General features: G+C 44.1%; 1 protein-coding gene across 2 annotated transcripts in view; it reads right to left on the bottom strand.

Annotated features, from left to right (window-relative positions):
- Positions 1–18,256, bottom strand: part of TBXAS1 (thromboxane A synthase 1) — a 141,952-nt gene that overhangs the window by 59,920 nt on the left and 63,776 nt on the right. For both annotated transcript variants that reach the window (XM_064487306.1, XM_010983188.3), the window contains 2 exons: positions 16,096–16,192; positions 7,116–7,232 (listed from right to left, as the gene is read on the bottom strand). In XM_064487306.1, the coding sequence (XP_064343376.1) occupies positions 7,116–7,232; positions 16,096–16,192 (214 nt within the window). The remainder of the gene's footprint in view (positions 1–7,115; positions 7,233–16,095; positions 16,193–18,256) is intronic.

Raw genomic sequence — 18,256 nt, forward strand, 5'->3', positions numbered from 1 at the left:
GCAGCAAGTCGGAGTGACATGATGATGCTGGCAGAGGAAGACCAAATTATAACCCCGGATGGGGTGCCTGTGATGAGGAGTGTGTTTTCTTTCAAATGTGAATGGAGAAGGAGCATTTTAACCGGAATTTAAACAGTCCATCACTTCACCGATTTTAATTGGGAGATTAGGTGTCAGTGGAATACAACTACATTGCAGGATAATGGTCTCTTGCTGCTAGCTAAGTACCTAGACATTCTGGAAAATGGGAGGCTGAGCAGGAAGGGACAGTGTATTTTTGGACTCTGAAGTATTTATTACCTCAGTCACACTTGGTTATAATGACTCTCATTTTTATTGTCTGGAAGGATTAAGAAACAAAAGCAAATATTAAAAATAGGTGTCTGGAGGCCGATGCAGCCCAGAGAAAGCTCCTTGCTCCAACATTACAGAAAGACTGCATTCTGTTTTAGAAGCCCTTTTGTGTGATTGTCTGAGGAGTTTACAGTGAAATTTTAAAGGCCAAACTAAGCTATGGTGATGACTGTAATTCTGCAAAGACTTTTGCTCTGAAATGGTCGTAGCTATGCATTTACTCATAAGTCTGCTGTATCAACTTAAATTTTTTTAAAAAAAATTGTAGTCATTCTCGAGTAATATGTCTTCTCCACGGCAGGAAAGGCCTAGAGGGGATAATAACCACATCTGTCTCCGCCTTTAAGATTCATACATTATTGACTGTGCCTTTCTGACAGGAAACATCTGGATGAAAGTGGAAAATTAGGCACTGGGCTGGATGCACAGCGACCATGAGGGATACCAGCCTTCCCTGTGGGTCTGACTTTTCTTTAACTGAGTCCCCATGCCCAGAGCTATGATTGGCTCTTACTGTTGAGTGACACACACACCCAGCTCCAGGCTCTCATGTACGAAGCTATCAGGTCTCTTCCATCTGCTCAGTGGGTCACCATCAGCTTAGTCATCTGGGTGAAATGTCTGTCACTTCTATTGGGCTTTGAGGACTGAGAAGATTCAAGCTGCCATATTGGGTTGGATCTGTGGTCCATCCAATTAGGAGCCTGGTCTCTGTCAGAGGTACCTAATAACAGAGTTCCCCGTGAAATCTACCTCCAAAGGCATAGTGCCCAATAGCCCCATTTCCCTCAGCAGGTGAATGTGATGTTAACTCCCCATGTTTTCACTTAATAAAAACTTATTTGAACCCAGAATAAACAAAATTGAACAGATTTCTTTCCTGGACTTTCCCCCCACCTCCAAGCCTTTAAGATGCATAGTGAATAGAAGAAGCTGGTTTGCAATATTTCACTGAATTAGATGACCATGGGGCCTCTTCAGTCCTCAATGATTTCAAATCTGTTTTCTTGGTAGTAATGCAGAGCTTGAAGTTCATTATCATATAAGTACAGTTTAAATGCTTTTCTCCTAAATGCATTATTTTATTCTTGCTTACACTGAAGGGTACCTGCCACTTTTGTGCAGACTTATACAATCTTAGAAGAGTCTTAGAAACTTATTCCAATTGACTTAATATTTTTCAGATCAGATGAGCTTAGAGAAATATACAAATGCATAAATTTCATGGTGTTCTCCTTCTTTCAGATGAGTTATAAAATTTAAAAATAAAATGAGTGCTAACCTGGGTCCCCAGAGAATCCTGTTTTTTATATATTTCCCTCAGAGAAGGATTAATTTTGTTTTGTTTCTTGAAATTAAATTGATTTACTCCCTGACCATTCATAAAGTTTTACACAATCCCAGGGTTACATATTAATAGTCTTTGGTAAAGAACCTAGCAAAAAAGTTGGTAAAAAAAAAAAGAAAAAATCCAAATAAATCTACCAGTTGCCCCTTTTGAAAAATTAATCTTTTAGGAGATGGGGTGAAAATTCTGGCAGATTAATCAGACAAAATTTTCCCTAATAAATGTGTCAGTTGTTTTCCCAGCAATGCTCAGCCATCCTTTAATATAAATCCCAATAACTTGTCTGTCACTGGACTATGATTTTGATGGTCTCTTCCAGACTCAGGGATGTGTCAATCAAATGTTCACTAGTTCTTTCTCTGTATATATTATTTCCTGGTAAGGTGTAAACCAAAAACCAATTTTATTTTAAATAACAGTATGGATTCATGATCAGATGCTGATTTTTAAACTAACTTTCATGCACTGGTGGCCAGAGTAGCCTAATATCCACACAAATAAAGACAGTGCCGTCCAGAGCTTTTGAATGTTAATGACACTTACAGACGCAGAGAGTAAAGGACTTAGGCTGCCAGGGGCTGAAGGGAAAACTCTCAGAATTCCAAAAGAAAACAAATCTTTATTTCAAGAATAAACTCTGAAGTTTGATAGTAAATGTCCAGGAGCTACTTACGAATTCAGAAAGGACTGGGGTATTGGTATTTCAAAGCTATACCCTCGGGAAGACTGACTCAGGTACCGCGTCCCAGTGAAGCGTGAGCTCCTGTGGGTTCCCTGGGCTTCTCTTGTGTCTGTCTCCTCCGCCCCAGGCCCTCTGTGAGCCTCATTCTCCTCTTTGTCTTTGTGACCTGCTTTCCCTGTTTCTTCACGCATATACTTGTGACCCTCTAAAGAGGAAGTCAACAATTTTTCTTTGATGAAATTATTTCCCATTTATTCCTCTTTATCTTAGTCCTTAGAAAGCTTCCTGGTTCTTTGATTCCTCATCCATCTATCCATCCATCCAGCAAATCATTATTGAGTACCCATTATGTGCTTTGTGCTACAGACAACAACAAAGAAAAAACAAGTAAAATAAACGGAATGTCAGCCAGTGAGCTAGTCCTACAGAGAAAAATAAAGCAGGAAAGGGAGTTGGGGGTTCTGGGCCCAGTTCGTGCAAGCCTGGGGAGGCTGTGGGTCTGAGATGGTCAGACGAGGGATCAAGAAGACTCATCACAAGTGCTTTCACCTCAGGCTCTAATCGGAATCTTGCAGGGAACTTGTAAAATGTACAGATTCTCAGCCACCCTAGAAATTCTCATTCTGCAGGTCCTGGGGTGGCTGGAATTACATATTTTAGTTTAAGGGTCGTAGGTGATGTTGGTGCAACCCTTGGTTACACAGAGTTTGAGAACCAGTGACCTGAAAATCAAAGGCCACTGTGAGGTTAAATTCCAAGGAACCATCCAGAAACCTGGAGGGTCACAAACGCTAGGGAAGGAGACAGTCAGGACCCTGATGTCTGGCAGCCAGCCCTCCCTCCCTCCTCCCCTCCATCCCTCTTCCGTAGGCTAGGAACCCTTCCCTTGTCAGATCCTCCATCATGGCAACACCTCCATGTAGAGGAGGCTCCATGCTCAGAGCCCAAAACCATGCTCTTCATATGCAAAGGGAGCTGCTTTGGGAATTAGGAAAGGCTTTTCACTCCCAACACAGCTTGGCTTCAGTAGGGCTCAAGAAAACCTAACGTGCAAAATTGAGCCGCCATCTCCTTGTTCTGGATGGCACTTGCTGCCTCCTTCTGAAGCAAGGATTCAGTGGAGGACAGAAAATCACAGGGGACACAATTCATGGAGCATGAAACACATAGACATTGGCTCAACGTTAGAAAACTATTATCTTTGTCACGTACTTTTTAGTCCTCGTGTTCCTTTCTATTTAACCAGCATTTAACACCTTTGGCTGCTCCTCCTTTCTTGGCTCCTCCTTCCACATTCTCCTGTACTTCAAGCTGTTCTTTCTGAGTGGTCTGTCGGTCTCTCCTCTGCCCCTCACCCTCTTATTCTAAACACATTCCTATAGTGACCTCACCCATATGTTTTTTTCTTTTTTTAAAAACATTTCTTCTTTTTTTAATTAGAATATAGTTGATGTACAATATTATGTTAGTTTCAGGTGTACTACATAGTGATTTGATATTTGCATGCATTATGAAATGATCACCACGTGAGTCTAGTAACCATCTGTCCCCATACAAAGTTATTGATCATATTCCTTATGCTGTATATCACATGCCTGTGTTTTTGATGACCATCTTTCCTACCCTTCTCTCCCAAGTGCCAGATCTGCAGCCAGCTTTCTGCCTGATGCATCTACTTAGATGCCTCCCAGAAACTTTAAACTCACCAGGTCTAACCTCTCCAGAGAGAGGGAGAAAGCTGACTCACTACCTCTGCTCCTTTCAAATGAAACCTGAGAACCTAAATTGAACTACATTGAGTAGAAAGATGATTTCCAATGGAGCTTTAAGTTTCCTGGTAGAATATGTTATACAATGAGCTAGAACTGAAGCAAAACCCAAGGAGTCTAAGAAATTTCTTTCCCTCCCTCTTCCCTCTAATTTATGACCATCCTCTTTCTCCAAGGTATATTAGTATTATGAACAACTTAAAGGAAATCTATTTTCTGCAACTAATTCAGGCACTAGGAATTTAATTCCTGAGCCAGAAGGAGAAAATGCTTTGGATCCCAGGAGCACTGAATTTGTTTGGGCAATGACACTGTATCTGTTTCTGGCATATACCCTGTAATATGCTAAAGAAATCTAGACCCTGATAAGATCCTTTCCCCCCTCCCAAAGAAATAGGGTTCAAGACAGTAAAAAAAAAAAACCCTTTCCTCCCTTCCTTCCTTCCTTCCTTCCTTCCTTCCTTCCTTCCTTTTTTTCTTTCTTTCTTTCTTTCTTTCTTTCTTTCTTTCTTTCTTTCTTTCTTTCTTTCTTTCTTTCTTTCTTTCTTCCTTTCTTCCTTTCTTCCTTTCTTCCTTTCTTCCTTTCTTCCTTTCTTCCTTTCTTCCTTTCCTTTTTTCTTTCTTTCTTTCTTTCTTTCTTTCTTTCTTTCTTTCTTTCTTTCTTTCTTTCTTTCTTTCTTTCTTTCTTTCTTTCTTTCTTTCTTTCTTTCTTTCTTTCTCTTTCTTTTTCTCTCTCTCTCTCTTTCTGTCTCTCTGTCTCTCTCTTAAAAAATCAGTTACCCTTCATCAATTTCTTTTTTAACAAACAACAAAATTCTTTCTGCATCTATTGGGCTGTCAAGCCATTGTTTACTCACAAATCTGGAAGTATGATGCAACATGTTTGAGCTAGTGATGTCAACCCATGGTTTATCTACCTCTCCTGCCCACCCTCTCTTTTGGGTAACTCAACATTTTTAGCGACTAGATGTAATAAAGGCGACCAAAATATGCTTAACACCTTTTTAAAGGAGCAGTCCTTCCTTTGAACAAATTCTCCCGTGAAACCTCAGTATATTAACACAGCTAAATGTGGAACAGGGCTCCTGGCTCCGGCTAAAGCAGGACGCCCCCCTCCTCCAGTTTCTTTGTGGGGAACTTTGACTTGTGGTGGTTGCCGGCTCTGGCTTCACGTTGGAATCGCCTGGGGAGCTGTAACACCCCCTCAGACCCAGGCTGCATTCCAAACCAAACCAATTTAATCACAACTTCTAGATGTGCAACCCAGACAGGAGTGGTCTTTTAGGCTCCCCGGGTGACTCCAATGTGCACCTGCAGCCGAGGAGGGCTGAGCCCTGCACAACACCCCCATCCTTATCAGACTGGGGCATGGGAAGAAGGAACTGAGCATGCGTGGGCGAGCCCGGGTGGGATCTGGGGTCCACACTGGCGTGTGCTCTCTGCCGCACTCCTGTCGGGGAGGCTGTAGTTGTCCCATTCTGGGAAAAGTGTTAGCAAGCCCCCCACCGCCAGAGCACAGGGCTCCATTTCTCAAACAGTTTTGCCAGTGGGAAAGGAGGTTTCTGTCTGAAACCTGTTTCCATCCCTCAGTTGGTTCCAAACTTAGGCAGAAAATAGAGGGGTGTTGCTTCTGATCCTGCTAGGTTTCCACAGAGGTACCATTTGCTCCACCCTTCTAACAACCCCTGGGACAGTCCTAGGGAGCTTCAGGACATGGCAAATCACAGGGAGATAAGAGAAGCAATCAAGCAGAGAGGTTAAGAGACTTCTGGAGCTGGGGTCTAACCTTGGCTTTGCCACACTTACTAGCTGTGTGACATGACGCATGTTACTTAATCTCTTTGTGCCTCAGCTACCTCATCTGTAAAATGGGTGTGATAATGGTATTTGCCTCACCAGGATGTGCTGAGGATTAAGTGTGCTGATACACACTTAATAATGCTGTGTGTATTAGCTGGTGCTATAAACTGAGACTCATGTATTCAACGAAGCCCAGGCATTCTGGAACAGCTAGATGTGGTGGATGGCTGTGGAAGGGCACTTGCTTTGGAGTTGCCAGTGCACCTGGGACTCAGACTGAGGCAGCCCCTTAGCCACTTCACATCAGAGGGTGCTCAAGGACTCAGTCCTGAACTGTTGCTGTTGCAGAATTCAGAGGAGGTATCAAAGCCAGACCAGCAATGGAGGGGCCATCAGTGAGGATCAAGTGTGAGAGAACTTGGCCAGGAAGCAGGACACACAGTATGTTTTGTTTGTGCAGCAGGTAGGGAAGGTGGGCCCCTGTGTGGGGAAGGAGGGAACCCCGGGTTTAAGAGCATCTTGTAAATGAGGCTCTTCTCTCTGACTTGGCCGCGAAGGTTATCCTGGGCACACCTGCCCCCGAGTCCTGCAAAGGACAGCCTCATACTCCTCCCCGATAATCCGTGGCTGTCTCTTTCCTATTTCAGACTTGACTCAAAGCTCAGCTTTGTTTCACGATGTTCTCGAGTTCCTTGCTGTATAAAGTGTGGTTCACTGTTCAGAAGGATCCGCATCACCTGGGGGCTTGTTAGACATGCAGAATCTCAGGCCCCACCCCAGACCTGCTGAATCTGAATCTGCATTTTGACAAGATGCCCAGGTGATCCATTACACATGAAAGGATGAGGAGACCCCTCCAGCTTGCTCGTGGCTGCCCCCCAGGTGCTGGGTAGGGGCAGAGCCTCGGGACTTAGCAGGCACACAGCAAGTGCTTGCTGATTCATAATAGATTCGTGGCAGCTGGGGATGTGGAAGGCTGGAGAAGTGAAAGATACTCCAGGATCCTGGCTTTCTGGATCATAGGGAGGTTTGAAGGCTGCAGCAGGCAGGGCATTTTGATGTGCCACCTGGGCAGGTGACTCAACGTGAAGCAGCTGCCTGTCACAATTTGGAGAGAAGAAACCTGCTCCTTACGGAAGAGTCTGCGCTTCCCGCGTCTTACCTCATTCAGCTTTTCAGGAGTGAAAGCAGAAGTCAGGACACTTCTGACTTCTTTCCATCTTTTGTCGCGTAAAAACAGGACACTGTTGGCTATTTGTTTGGACTCCAAACCCGACGCCTGATGGAAAGCAACAAGCAGAGAGTTAGGACACAAGGGAGCCACAGTCACCTCAGTGGCAATACAGTCCATGATAAACCTTCTGGTGAGACTCACCCGTGACCAACAACTAGGAGATTCCTCCTGCAAGGACATAAAGAAGAATATAAAGGCTCATGGACAAAAGAGCCGTGGCTGAGGGCCCACCGGGAGCAGATGGGGATGCTCTGCTGGCCCAGATCTACCTTGCTCCTCTGTGGGCATCACTGTAAATAACTCAGCGGCTTCTGTGTGTTCTGAGATCCCCCTGCTGAGCGAAGGTTCCCTGGGGACCCAACAGCAGGCTTCGTGGAGATGGGCTAGTCTTTCCTGGGATAGAGTCTCCTGTCTGAGCGATGTGGGAGGGGTTTTCTGGCTGGATTGGTTAGGTTGGGCCAGGAGTTGGCAGACTCACGTTTGGGTCCTTGGTATGTGTGTATGTGTGGTGGGGAGGGGAGCGGTGGGGAGTGTTGGGGGAGGGGAAGGGAAAACAGAGTCCTTCAGAAGCATGTCCTGACAGCTGCTTCCAGAACTGCTGTCAGGTTGCTTCTGTGTTCTCTGATTCATTCATTCATTTTTCTAATTCAACGAACATATGTCGAATGTCTAATACATGCAAGAAATTGGCTATATGGTGCTGAATAAAGAAGATATTACATTGGCCCATTGGTCCTCTTGGAGTTGATGGTCTAGTGGGGAAGCCGACAGCTTCTCAACTAACAAATGGATGTCATTACAGTTCATGAGAAAGTGAGTGTTATGAAGGGGGAGGGAGGGCGAGGTGAGAAAATGATAGGGGGTTAAAGGGCCAGGAAACTTCTCTGAGGAAGAGACAGTCCAGCTGAGTCTGGACATACAGGCCGTTCTTGTCCTTTCTAAAACCAGCTGCTCCTACCAAGTGGTCAAACTGGGGGTCACCACCGCTGTTCAGAGCACCCGGGGTCACAGGGCATGGCGAAGTTGGGGGCATTGGAGGACCAAGCATTCTTTAGAACCACATGTGATGTACGGTTTTGCTATTTCTTTTCACTGTTTTCATTGTACTTGAAACATGAAGCCAGCCATCATAACTCAAAAGCCTTGTAAAAACTCATGTTTAGAGGAAAATTATAATTTTCTGATAAAATGTGAACACTCAAAATAAGCTATAAAACATAACTGCAAAGTATCTGGGTGGATTTAATTATATAGTAGAACCAAGTTGCTGGGATATTCTTCTGCAGAGAAATACCTCTCTATATTTAGAATGAAATTCTTTAGGAGTGCTGTGGTCACCGTACAGGATTGTGGATTTTGGGGAACATAACCCATCTGTTTAGATTCCAGAGTCAAAGGAGGAAATTGTACATTATGGATATTTGTATATTAGTAAAATCCAGTCTCATCCCATGCTTCGTGTAATGAAGTATTTCAACCCAAGGAAAGATGAGTGGTGGTTTATGGGGTTCTGAGAAAGGGAGAGAGACAGAGACAGAGACAGAGAGAGTATATATTTTTGTCCTGATGTGAAATATATTTATTACTGGAGGCCACAGTCAAAAATGTTTGAAAGCCCTATCCTAACCCAAACGCCAAGCGTGGAGTCTTCCTCTCCCTCAGCTGAACTCTTGTCAGTCACAGGACCATCAAGCTCTGGACGCTTATTGAGCACCTACTGTGTGCCCGGGTGCTATGGTGGCTCTGAAACTACCCAGTCCAAGAATGGGATCCTTGCCCTCAAGGAGCTCACAGCTGACTCGGAGATGGGAACAGGGTGGTTTATAACAAATACTTGTTGATCTTGTAAGTAACAAAGTGCTTTTCACATGATTTCATTCGTTTGGGGGTAATTCTCCAATAATTAGGAAACACTGGCCTGCTAAGCGGGAATGGTTCAGTTGAGGACTCGTGGCTCCCCTGCTAAGTTTCCCTTGGACAGTTGAATGTGCTTGTCTTTTCAATTAAGATCTCTTAAAATAGGGTCTAACTTGTTAGACCAACTAAGCATAAACTTTAAACATTGAAGAATCACATCACCCTGAGAAACAAGTTACTAAAACCAACACCGCTGCATCCTGTGCTCACGTGACGAGAACAACCGTGCTTATCATGGGCCAGCCCAGTGATCCTCAAGTGGCCCAGGAGAGTCACATAAGAACCACCAGCCTTTTCCCAGAGTGTTGCAAAATGCATGCAGGGCATTTTCGCCATAACTGGGTGTGCATGTTACTATGAAAAAGGCTTAATAGGATATGAAGTCATCGCCAAATTAGTTGTCCTGTGTCCTGGAACATGCCAGAACATTGGCTCAAGGCCCACATAATCTCTGTGATGCCTTGGCAGGGCAGTCAACAGCCCTCACACAGCCTCACAGAGCTGCAGGCAACAGGTAAACAGAGCGAGGTGCTTTTAAAGACTCCAAGAGATGCTGTTTTACCTCAGTGGTGATGGAGAGAGCATTGCTAATTTGTTTGGTGTTCAGTATGTCAAGGAGGATGCAAAAATATTACTATCAGAAGCATGCCATGATCACAAAAAGGCCAGGTCCGCTGTTACGAGCTTCCTCACACAACCGTGCACAGACGAGGAAGTTCTGTGGCACCACCCGTGTCCCTCCTCGCCGGGTGTGAAACACCTTGCTCTGCCCCTCCCTGTGTTACAGTCCATGAGAACTCTAGGCTTCTGTCACTTGCCACTTGGATAACCTCAAATTCTATACCTGAGACCATGTGCTATTTTCAACCTATGACTACTGCTCTCTGGCTGTACAAAGATTTCAGCCAAGCAGGGCTTATAGTTTGGTGCTTTGAAATATTTAAAGTGTCCATCTTCACTGGACAATTTTTGTCCATTCAGTCTTTGCTGGCAGAAGATGGTCATAAACATCACACCATCTTCCCTGTCTCTGCTTTAGATGGTGACTAGCCCGAGAGCGCGGCCTCCAATTACACTATGTGGCGTGTCCAGGGCTCAAGGGGACACAGTAAATTTTATTTAAGGCCCTGGGGGCATGTGGGGCTAAACCAAAGCTTGGGGTCTGTCTGCCAACTTAGCATCAGCAGGTGGAAAAAGGGGGCCTCTTTTAGTTTGTTCAAAAACAAGAAACAGGCTAAGACAGCCCTGCCTGAGACAGTTCAGAAACACAGCCATCGAGAGACCAGAACTGCTCCTATGCTTATTTATTGTCCTCTCCCCAGAATTCTAGATGTTACTCTCCTGGTTTACACATTTATTTTTACTTCTGCCCCCACAGAAGTCAAGAAAGAAGGTAGAAATATAAGAATGAGATTTTAACTTATTTCTCTCTTAAAAATATAAAGAAGGCTTTCTGCTGAAACAAGGGTCTGGTAAGACACACAAAAAATATGAAACCATTTTCAACAAGATTTTGAAGTTCTGCCAGGCACTGATGGAACATCTGGGCATTCAAATCAATACCTCTCAGTACTATTACTACACTGCTGGGGATCCACGAAACCCTCCGTGCCTTCCAAGATATTAGAGTTCATACGAATGCAACTTCCTGGACCTGGTTTTTTTCAGGACCAGCCACGTCCAGACATGGTGAAAGGAGAGGCCTGCAGCGGGCAGGCGTCCCATGTGGCTGTCACCCGGGACTTCCCTTGTCTCATCCCGGGATCAGAAACAGCCTGCAGGGTTTCCCGTGCACAGCACAATGTTGCATGTAAACCAAGAGACCTGCCTCAAAATAGACAGGGGTTCAGGCAAATGAGGTTGCACACCTGTGTTTTCTGGTTCCCTGGGTCTGTCTGAGCTTTAGGTAAGAACTTCTGCCTCTCTCGGAGCTGTGAACCTGTCATGTGAGCAGACCCTTCTCAAGAAATGCAAAGCTGAAAAAAGTAATCAAGATTTGACCAGAATGATGAGCGCTTCCCTAAGTCATGGACCAAAACCATTTTCACAGTTTAAACCTTGCTACTCCCACTGGAAAACTAGAATGTTTTAATTTACTCAACGTTTTATTTAAGAGAAAAGGGATCAGAAACTCTCAATGAGTAAGTTTTCCAAAGCTGTCAGTGGAGAGGTACTAGTTGCAGGTGGAGGGGGGCAAGTTTACGGCTAACTGGCCAAGGACCCCTCTCTCCTCAGTGGGTGCTGGCAGGCAGGTTCCTGTGGCCCGAGCACAGGTGGCCTGATCCCCTGGAGCACTGAATGGAGTTGGCCTTGTTGGTGAGCTATGTGACGGGTCAGCGTGCTCCTGTCCCCCATGATGGGGTCCTGCTGCAGATGCAGAGGGCAACGAGGTTTCCAGTGACTTATTTGCCTCAGAACTTGAGTAATCTTTATCAGTGCCAAGGGCTCTGTGGTTTCACAGGAACTCGTCCCATGAACCCCACATTGTTGTGGTGAGAAGGGGAAAGCAGTCCTGGAGAGGCTGCACCTGGGGCAGCCAGGCCCTGGGGTTTTTAATGTCTCTTAATAAACCACTCACCAAATCCATCATTTGGCTTTAGATGTGACTCTTGCGAGTGGATGGTGTGGCTGGACATGTGCCTGGAGAGGTGACCCCTATGTTGCCAGTGAGGACCTGAGGGCTGGCACCCCTACCGTCTTATGGCCACACCACCTTCCACCTCTGCTCCATAAACACATCATGGAATCTGGGAACAGGCATGCCTGCAGCCTGATCTGCTCTCTCTGCTATCATTTTGGACCAGAACTCGGAGCTCCTGGCAGCAGGTTTAGTGATGAAATACATCCTCTCCGTGCCCTCACTCTACTCGGCCAACCTAACATGGGCCAAAGACCCCTATCTCTTCCCACCCTCCCCACAGCTTCCCCAGCTCACAGGGGAAGGTAACAGGCCAGGAATAAAACCTTCTACCGCTGGTGATGACCATTTCTGCTGAGTCCCGTGGCCCAGCTCCAGTTTCCACAGATATTAAAAGAGCTTCCTTGAGTACCTGATAGCAAAGAGGAGCTAATTAAAGGTATCTAAACAAAAATAACCAAGTCCAGAGGTGCTGGGACAACTGAGGTTCTATAAATGCTAAGAAGATTGATTGAGGTTTAACGATAAACTGTGGTTGCAGCACCAGAAGCAAATTCTGGAAGTGCTGGGGGGAGTAGTAGGGCCCCCAGGAGTCCATTTGGAAAATGGGCAGGACCAAGCAAGACGTTCCACGGAACTGAGTGGCCTCAAAAATGTAAATGGGAAAGCGAGATAGAGGAACTGCCACCCTGGGTCTGACCCATAGACTGCTCAGCCCAGTGTTGTCGAGTTGGAAAAAAATATATCATTCAACAATTTTTGAATTCAAATATTTGCTCAGTACTGACTCATGTCGGGGAGTTCCCCGTGGTGTCACCCCACCGTCTGCCAAGGTGCTCTCTCAGTCCCTCATGGGATGCCTGCAACTCACATCAAATTTCAGAGCCAAACCCAGCCTCTCACATCACGGTCACTCTCCACCAGGGGCACATGGAAGTCACACCTGGATTTATGAGCAGGGATGGGTTCTCACAGTTGGAGAATGAAGCCGTGCGTTATTTAAGTTCCTTTTCACTTAATGTATCAAACTAATATGCTAAGATATTTTCTGTATCACAAGAGACCATTTGGTAGAAGCTTGCATGAAGTAAGCATTTAATGTTTACTGAATGAACGTATAATAAAGCTGAGTGGCTGAATACTTAAGTAAACATGGCTTATTAGAGGGAAGGCAGCATGGTGTCAGTAATAGGAAATCACGCCTCACTAATCTCCTTGAGTTCTTTGAGCAGATAAATAAGCATATGGATAAGAGGGAACCATAGTACCCAATTTAATTTGACTTTCAAAACCTGTGAGAAAATCCCACTCTAAAGATGGTTTTTAAAAAATTGAGTCACTAAGGGTTGTTTTATCAGGAATGTGGAATTGGCTTAAAGACCATAAACAACGCGGAAGATAAGTGGCTACATTCCCAGATGGAAAATTATAAACATTGGGGTTTCCTAGAGATCTCATCTTTGATGGATCTTTTTACATGTTTGTGAATGGCCCACAAGAGGAAGTGTATATTGAATCTCCAGGTAATACCTAGTTCATCTGGGGAGAATGTCAAGTTGACAGAGATTTGATTCAGTTGGAGCGAGAATATATTGGATACTGAGAAGTCATTATGTGTTTGGGCCCTGGGGTGTAAAAATGAGGGACAAACCTTAAAGTTAATCAAGTTAGGGTGAAAGCCATACCTTCATTTACTGTAAATAGTCGAAGGCACAGTGGGAGCAGTTGTGAAAATGAGTGATGCAGATATAAATGCTGTCCAAGTTCAGAGAAAGAAAAAAGTGAATGTGGATTGAGAAAGGGATGGCTTTGTGGGAGAGGCAGGATTTGAGGACAGCCTGAAACAACACTTAGGGTTTGGATGGGAGTGGAAGAGTTGGAGGATCTTCATGTTAATAGCAGCTAATGCACGGTGAGAAATTGTCTTGCATGCAATTGTCTTGCATGCAATTGTCTTATATGCATGACTTCATTTAGCCTTCTAACAGCTCAGTAGGATAGAGCACATCCCCATTTTCCAAAGGAGGAGTGAGAGGCTTAAAGAAGTTAAGTAATTTGCTCAGGCTTACATTGCTAGTAAATGCATGACCCACTGTTGTGCCGCCTCCAGTTCTAGAGGGAGTGTCAGCATGAGCAAAGGCACTGGGGCAGGGATTTCCAGAGCAGGTTATAGACAGAATGGAGAGACCAGTCCAGCAGGAGTGACAGCTTACACTGGGGAGCAGTGAGAGGGGAGGTTGGAGCATATGCAATGGCTCTAAATTATGGGTGCCCTTAAATCTCATCTGGAGAACTTGACTTTGTCTTGAGGGCACTGTGTTGAGTGAAAGAAGGAAACTGGCACTATATTCTGGAGGTTGAAGTCTGGAGATCTGAGTCAGGGGGTGGGAAAAAAATAGGAAGGAAAGACAAATAGTTTGGAAGAGAAATGGACTGAAGTTAGGTAACTTGATGTGGTCCCATCTGCCTGAATGTGTATTTTGACTGTACGTCTGCCCCGAATGCCTTGATCAGAGAGCAGCCTCTTCCAGGTCAGCTTGCAGTGTTCTGTGCCTTGGTCACCTCTTGGATGTCACATGAAGCAATGTGCAGACACATGGCTGACACGTCCCATCTCACTGCTCAGGGGCTCACCCTTGCTCAAGACAGTGGCAGGCTCTTGGAGTGCCTTTGCTGCACTCACTGGCCTCCCCTGTTTCTTTGATCAACATTCCTTATGAGTCCGGAGGCGTAGCAATCCCTGAGTGCACTTGACCATCCGACTCAGTCTCTAAGATGCCAAGGCCACAAAAACTCTCCAGGGTACTTTGGACAGGGAAATAACAACACAGTGCTTGGGGAGAGACTCAAGTGGAGGCAGAGAAGTAGTTAAGCTTCTGCCATTCCTCCTCTCATTCCGAGGTGATGGAGTTAGCAGGCCAGGCAGTCACCTCGTAACCTCCAGTGGCCATGAGGTGTCTGGAATTGGGCACGATGCTCTGGGGCTGTAAGATGCATGTGTTTTGGTGAATAACCAATTACTCGGTGAAAACTGGACAGTGCAGAAATGTCCTCCGAGGCAGCTGTTACTGTAGTGGCAGTAAAAAGAGCCCCGGGCTTGAGTTGGGAGATGCACGTGAATCCCTGCTGTTCCTCATGTGAGTCACATGGTCAGGGGTGTCACTTAACCTCTCTGAGCCTTAGTTTCTTTGTCTGTAAAATACAGATGATAATTGTACCAGTTTCATATGTTCCTGTGAAATTTAATGAGAAAAAAACACTCGAGCAGTTCAACTAGGACAGAACGCAGGAGGGGTGGGGTACTGCTAATTTCTTCAAGACTCAGTCCCAGGCACCTCACATCTAATAAGCCTTTCCCTGTCCCCATCCTGGGCAGGGCAGCGGTGCTCACCACACCGTAGTGAACTGGTCTCTTAACCTCTCTGCCTCTGTCACTAGACTATGAGCTCCTTGAGGACAAGACTGTTTTCTGTCCCTTTCTAACCAGTATCTAGACAGTGCCTGGCATGTATGGCAGGTTGGTAAAAGTTTGTCAAATATCCAACAAGAGTGAATACATTGCTTACTATTCCTATAAGAATGGAAGATGAGTTTAACAAAAGAAAAAAGAAAAAAAAAAAAGGTAGGCACACAGAGATTCTCTGAATTCTCACAAACAACTATTTGTTAATTCACTTTAGACTTTTTCCAAGAATCAACATGGTTATTGATCATCTCTGCTAGAATTCTTATCTCCTCATTTTTGGAAAATGTGGACAACACTGACCTTTGCCATTTTCTGTCCCCTCTTCCATCCTTTGGGATTTCTCATCAAAGATCAAAAAGTAGGGTATGTACTTCCCAGAAAAGATGGAGTATGTACATCCTTTAGTGGGTTGGAGACTTGCTACTTGGAGACAAATTCCCCTTGAAACATTGCTTGTCTTCCTTTTCCAGCCTTAAGACGTTTATTCTCTCTGGGAAAGATGTGAGCATAAGAGGCTTGAAATTTTGCTTTCCCTCTGATGTTTATTAACCTTGGTGGTCTTCCTCAGTCATTTGACCTGTGCGCTGTGGATTCCTCTGGCTTTGAACACAGCTTTAAAAACTCTCCTGGTTTTAGCATTTTTATCAGCCACGACTTCTCTTGAGCTTTAGCTTTCTTGAGGCATTTCTTAAGTGTAAATGTCATTCTTTAGTAGCAGTCCTGTACATCTCTTTTGAAAACCTGAATTCACTGGGGACCTCGGTTTTGAGTTGAACTGATCTAAACCCTATAAGAGGCCCAGTCACATCCCTATTAGATGCGTCGTGCAGCCCTTGCATCTTAGAACGATTCCCCATCCATCCATGTGCGGAGAGACAATTACATACCATTCTGTTGGTAAAGTTGCTGAACTTCTCAACCAACACCTGCTTGATCATGCCTGGCTCTGAGATAACAATAAACATCCGACGACCAAGATAGTACCTGGGAGGAATAAGAAAATTACTTTAAAATGTATTGTATTTCTGGTGATGAAGAAAAAAAGATGTGTTGTATTTATCTGCCCACTTCTCCTTTCTAAAAAGAATACAGAGTGGCTTAGAATGAAGATTAAAAGATAAAGGTGCGGAGAAGGAAAGGAAATGCATGTGCTAATCATGAGGAACAGTAGAGCTTCATTCCACCTTGTACTAGTTCCTGGAGACTCTGGGATGAATGAGATACAACCTTTACCCCTAAGGAGCTCATACTTTGATAGGAAAGACAGATCTGCAAATTTAAACATGATAATAAGGAATTTATAAGATCCAGTAGTAACACCAAGAAGGAAAATGGCAGAGATCAGTGTTCTCCATATTTTCCAAAACTGGGGAGATAGGCATTCTAGCAAGAAAAGACCAATAATTTTTCTGTTGATTCTTGGAAAAAGTCTAAAATGAATTAATGAATGCTTGTGAGAATTCAGGAGAGATTAAACCTACTGGGGAAGGGCTGAACATCTGGTTGCCATACCTACATCTGAAGGAGCTCAGCAGATACTTATGACACTAACAAAGGAATGGAAGAAAGGCTCAGCCAGTCGGCGATGGTGGTGAGCTCTAACAGGAGGTGGTGCCCAAGGACATGTCTTGTTATATTTATTAAAGTGCTGGAGGCACAAAAGCAACCAAGACCCAGTCACAGCCTTTAAGGGCCTCACAGTCTGGTGGAACTGACAAGCAGGTAATAAGCATGCACCATGACATCTGGCAGGGCTGTCACTGGAGGCACACCCAACTCAACACTTGGAGAAGAGAGAACAAAGTCTTCCTGAGGTGGTGCTTCCCAAAGTGAGTTCTAAAAGATGAGCAGGAGTTACTCCAGGGAGGTGGGTGGCATAGGGGGATGAGGATGTACCAGAGAGAGGAATCAGTTGTGCAACTGTCCGGGAGCAAGCCTGCTTGGAGGGACTGTAAGTGCTTGGCTACCAACTGTGTCAAGCAAATTAGAGTGATGACAAGTGGGCCCACTGCATAATGCCATGTGTTTAGTATATGGAATTATATTTTCAGGATATCATTTGACTGCTGGTATATCCAGCTCAGAGCAGTAAGAAACAAAGTCACAAGACATGAAAGCAGTAAAGTTTACTCTGATTTCTGAGTTACTAAGAACTTTTTATAAGCTAAAATTGTCTTTAATGTTTTAATGCTTCCCCTTCTTAACTAATGAGGGGGAAAAGATTGTCTGGCACATGTTAGGCACTCAGAAATATTCATCTGAGTGATCACATTTCCCCAAACTGTTGGGGAAATCTTTGAGACACAGGGCTTCAACAGATGTGGTAGAGGAAAGAATCCTAACTAGTTTTTAATTGGTTTTAGCTGGGAAGATGAAAAATAACACAATAAGACCATAAACCAAGGCTTTTATAAACTTTATGGGGCGTGTCATGGAATTTTTTGAGAATCTAGTGAAAGCTGTGAACATTCTCCTAAGAAAAATGGACAGTCACAGCACTTAAAAATAAAACTTGAGGGGTTCTTGGGCCTCTGGAGCCCAAGGAAAATGATAACAGAAGAAATTTTGGAACTTCAGAAAGGAAAGAAGAGCAATGGAGCAGGTGAACAATTATGAATTTCTTCAGTCATATTTGATGATTGAAGCAAAATTCCAACACCATCTGACATGGTGTTCAATATATTTGGAGAAAATACTGAAGATAATTATATTTTAAAAGTAAGGAGGATAAAGGGATCAAAATTGAAATAAGTTTTCCTCACTTTACTCAGAATAGTGAAGCACTGATACCAGTAGATGGTGATAAATTAAGTATGTATATTTATGCAACTGCTCAGAAAATTATACTATAAAAGGTAATATAAAAACATTTTTTGGAAAACCTCATAATAGAATTTAAAAAAAATTCAAGTAATCCACAAGAAGGCAAGAAATAAAAGAGCTATAAATAAAACAGACACATTACTATATTATAATTATATGTAATTTAATAATTAGATAACAACACATCAAAATTTGTGGTTGCAGCTAAAGCAGTGCTGAGAGAGA

Source organism: Camelus dromedarius, chromosome 7 (genome assembly GCF_036321535.1).
Source record: "Camelus dromedarius isolate mCamDro1 chromosome 7, mCamDro1.pat, whole genome shotgun sequence".
NCBI classification, from domain to species: Eukaryota; Metazoa; Chordata; class Mammalia; order Artiodactyla; family Camelidae; genus Camelus; species Camelus dromedarius.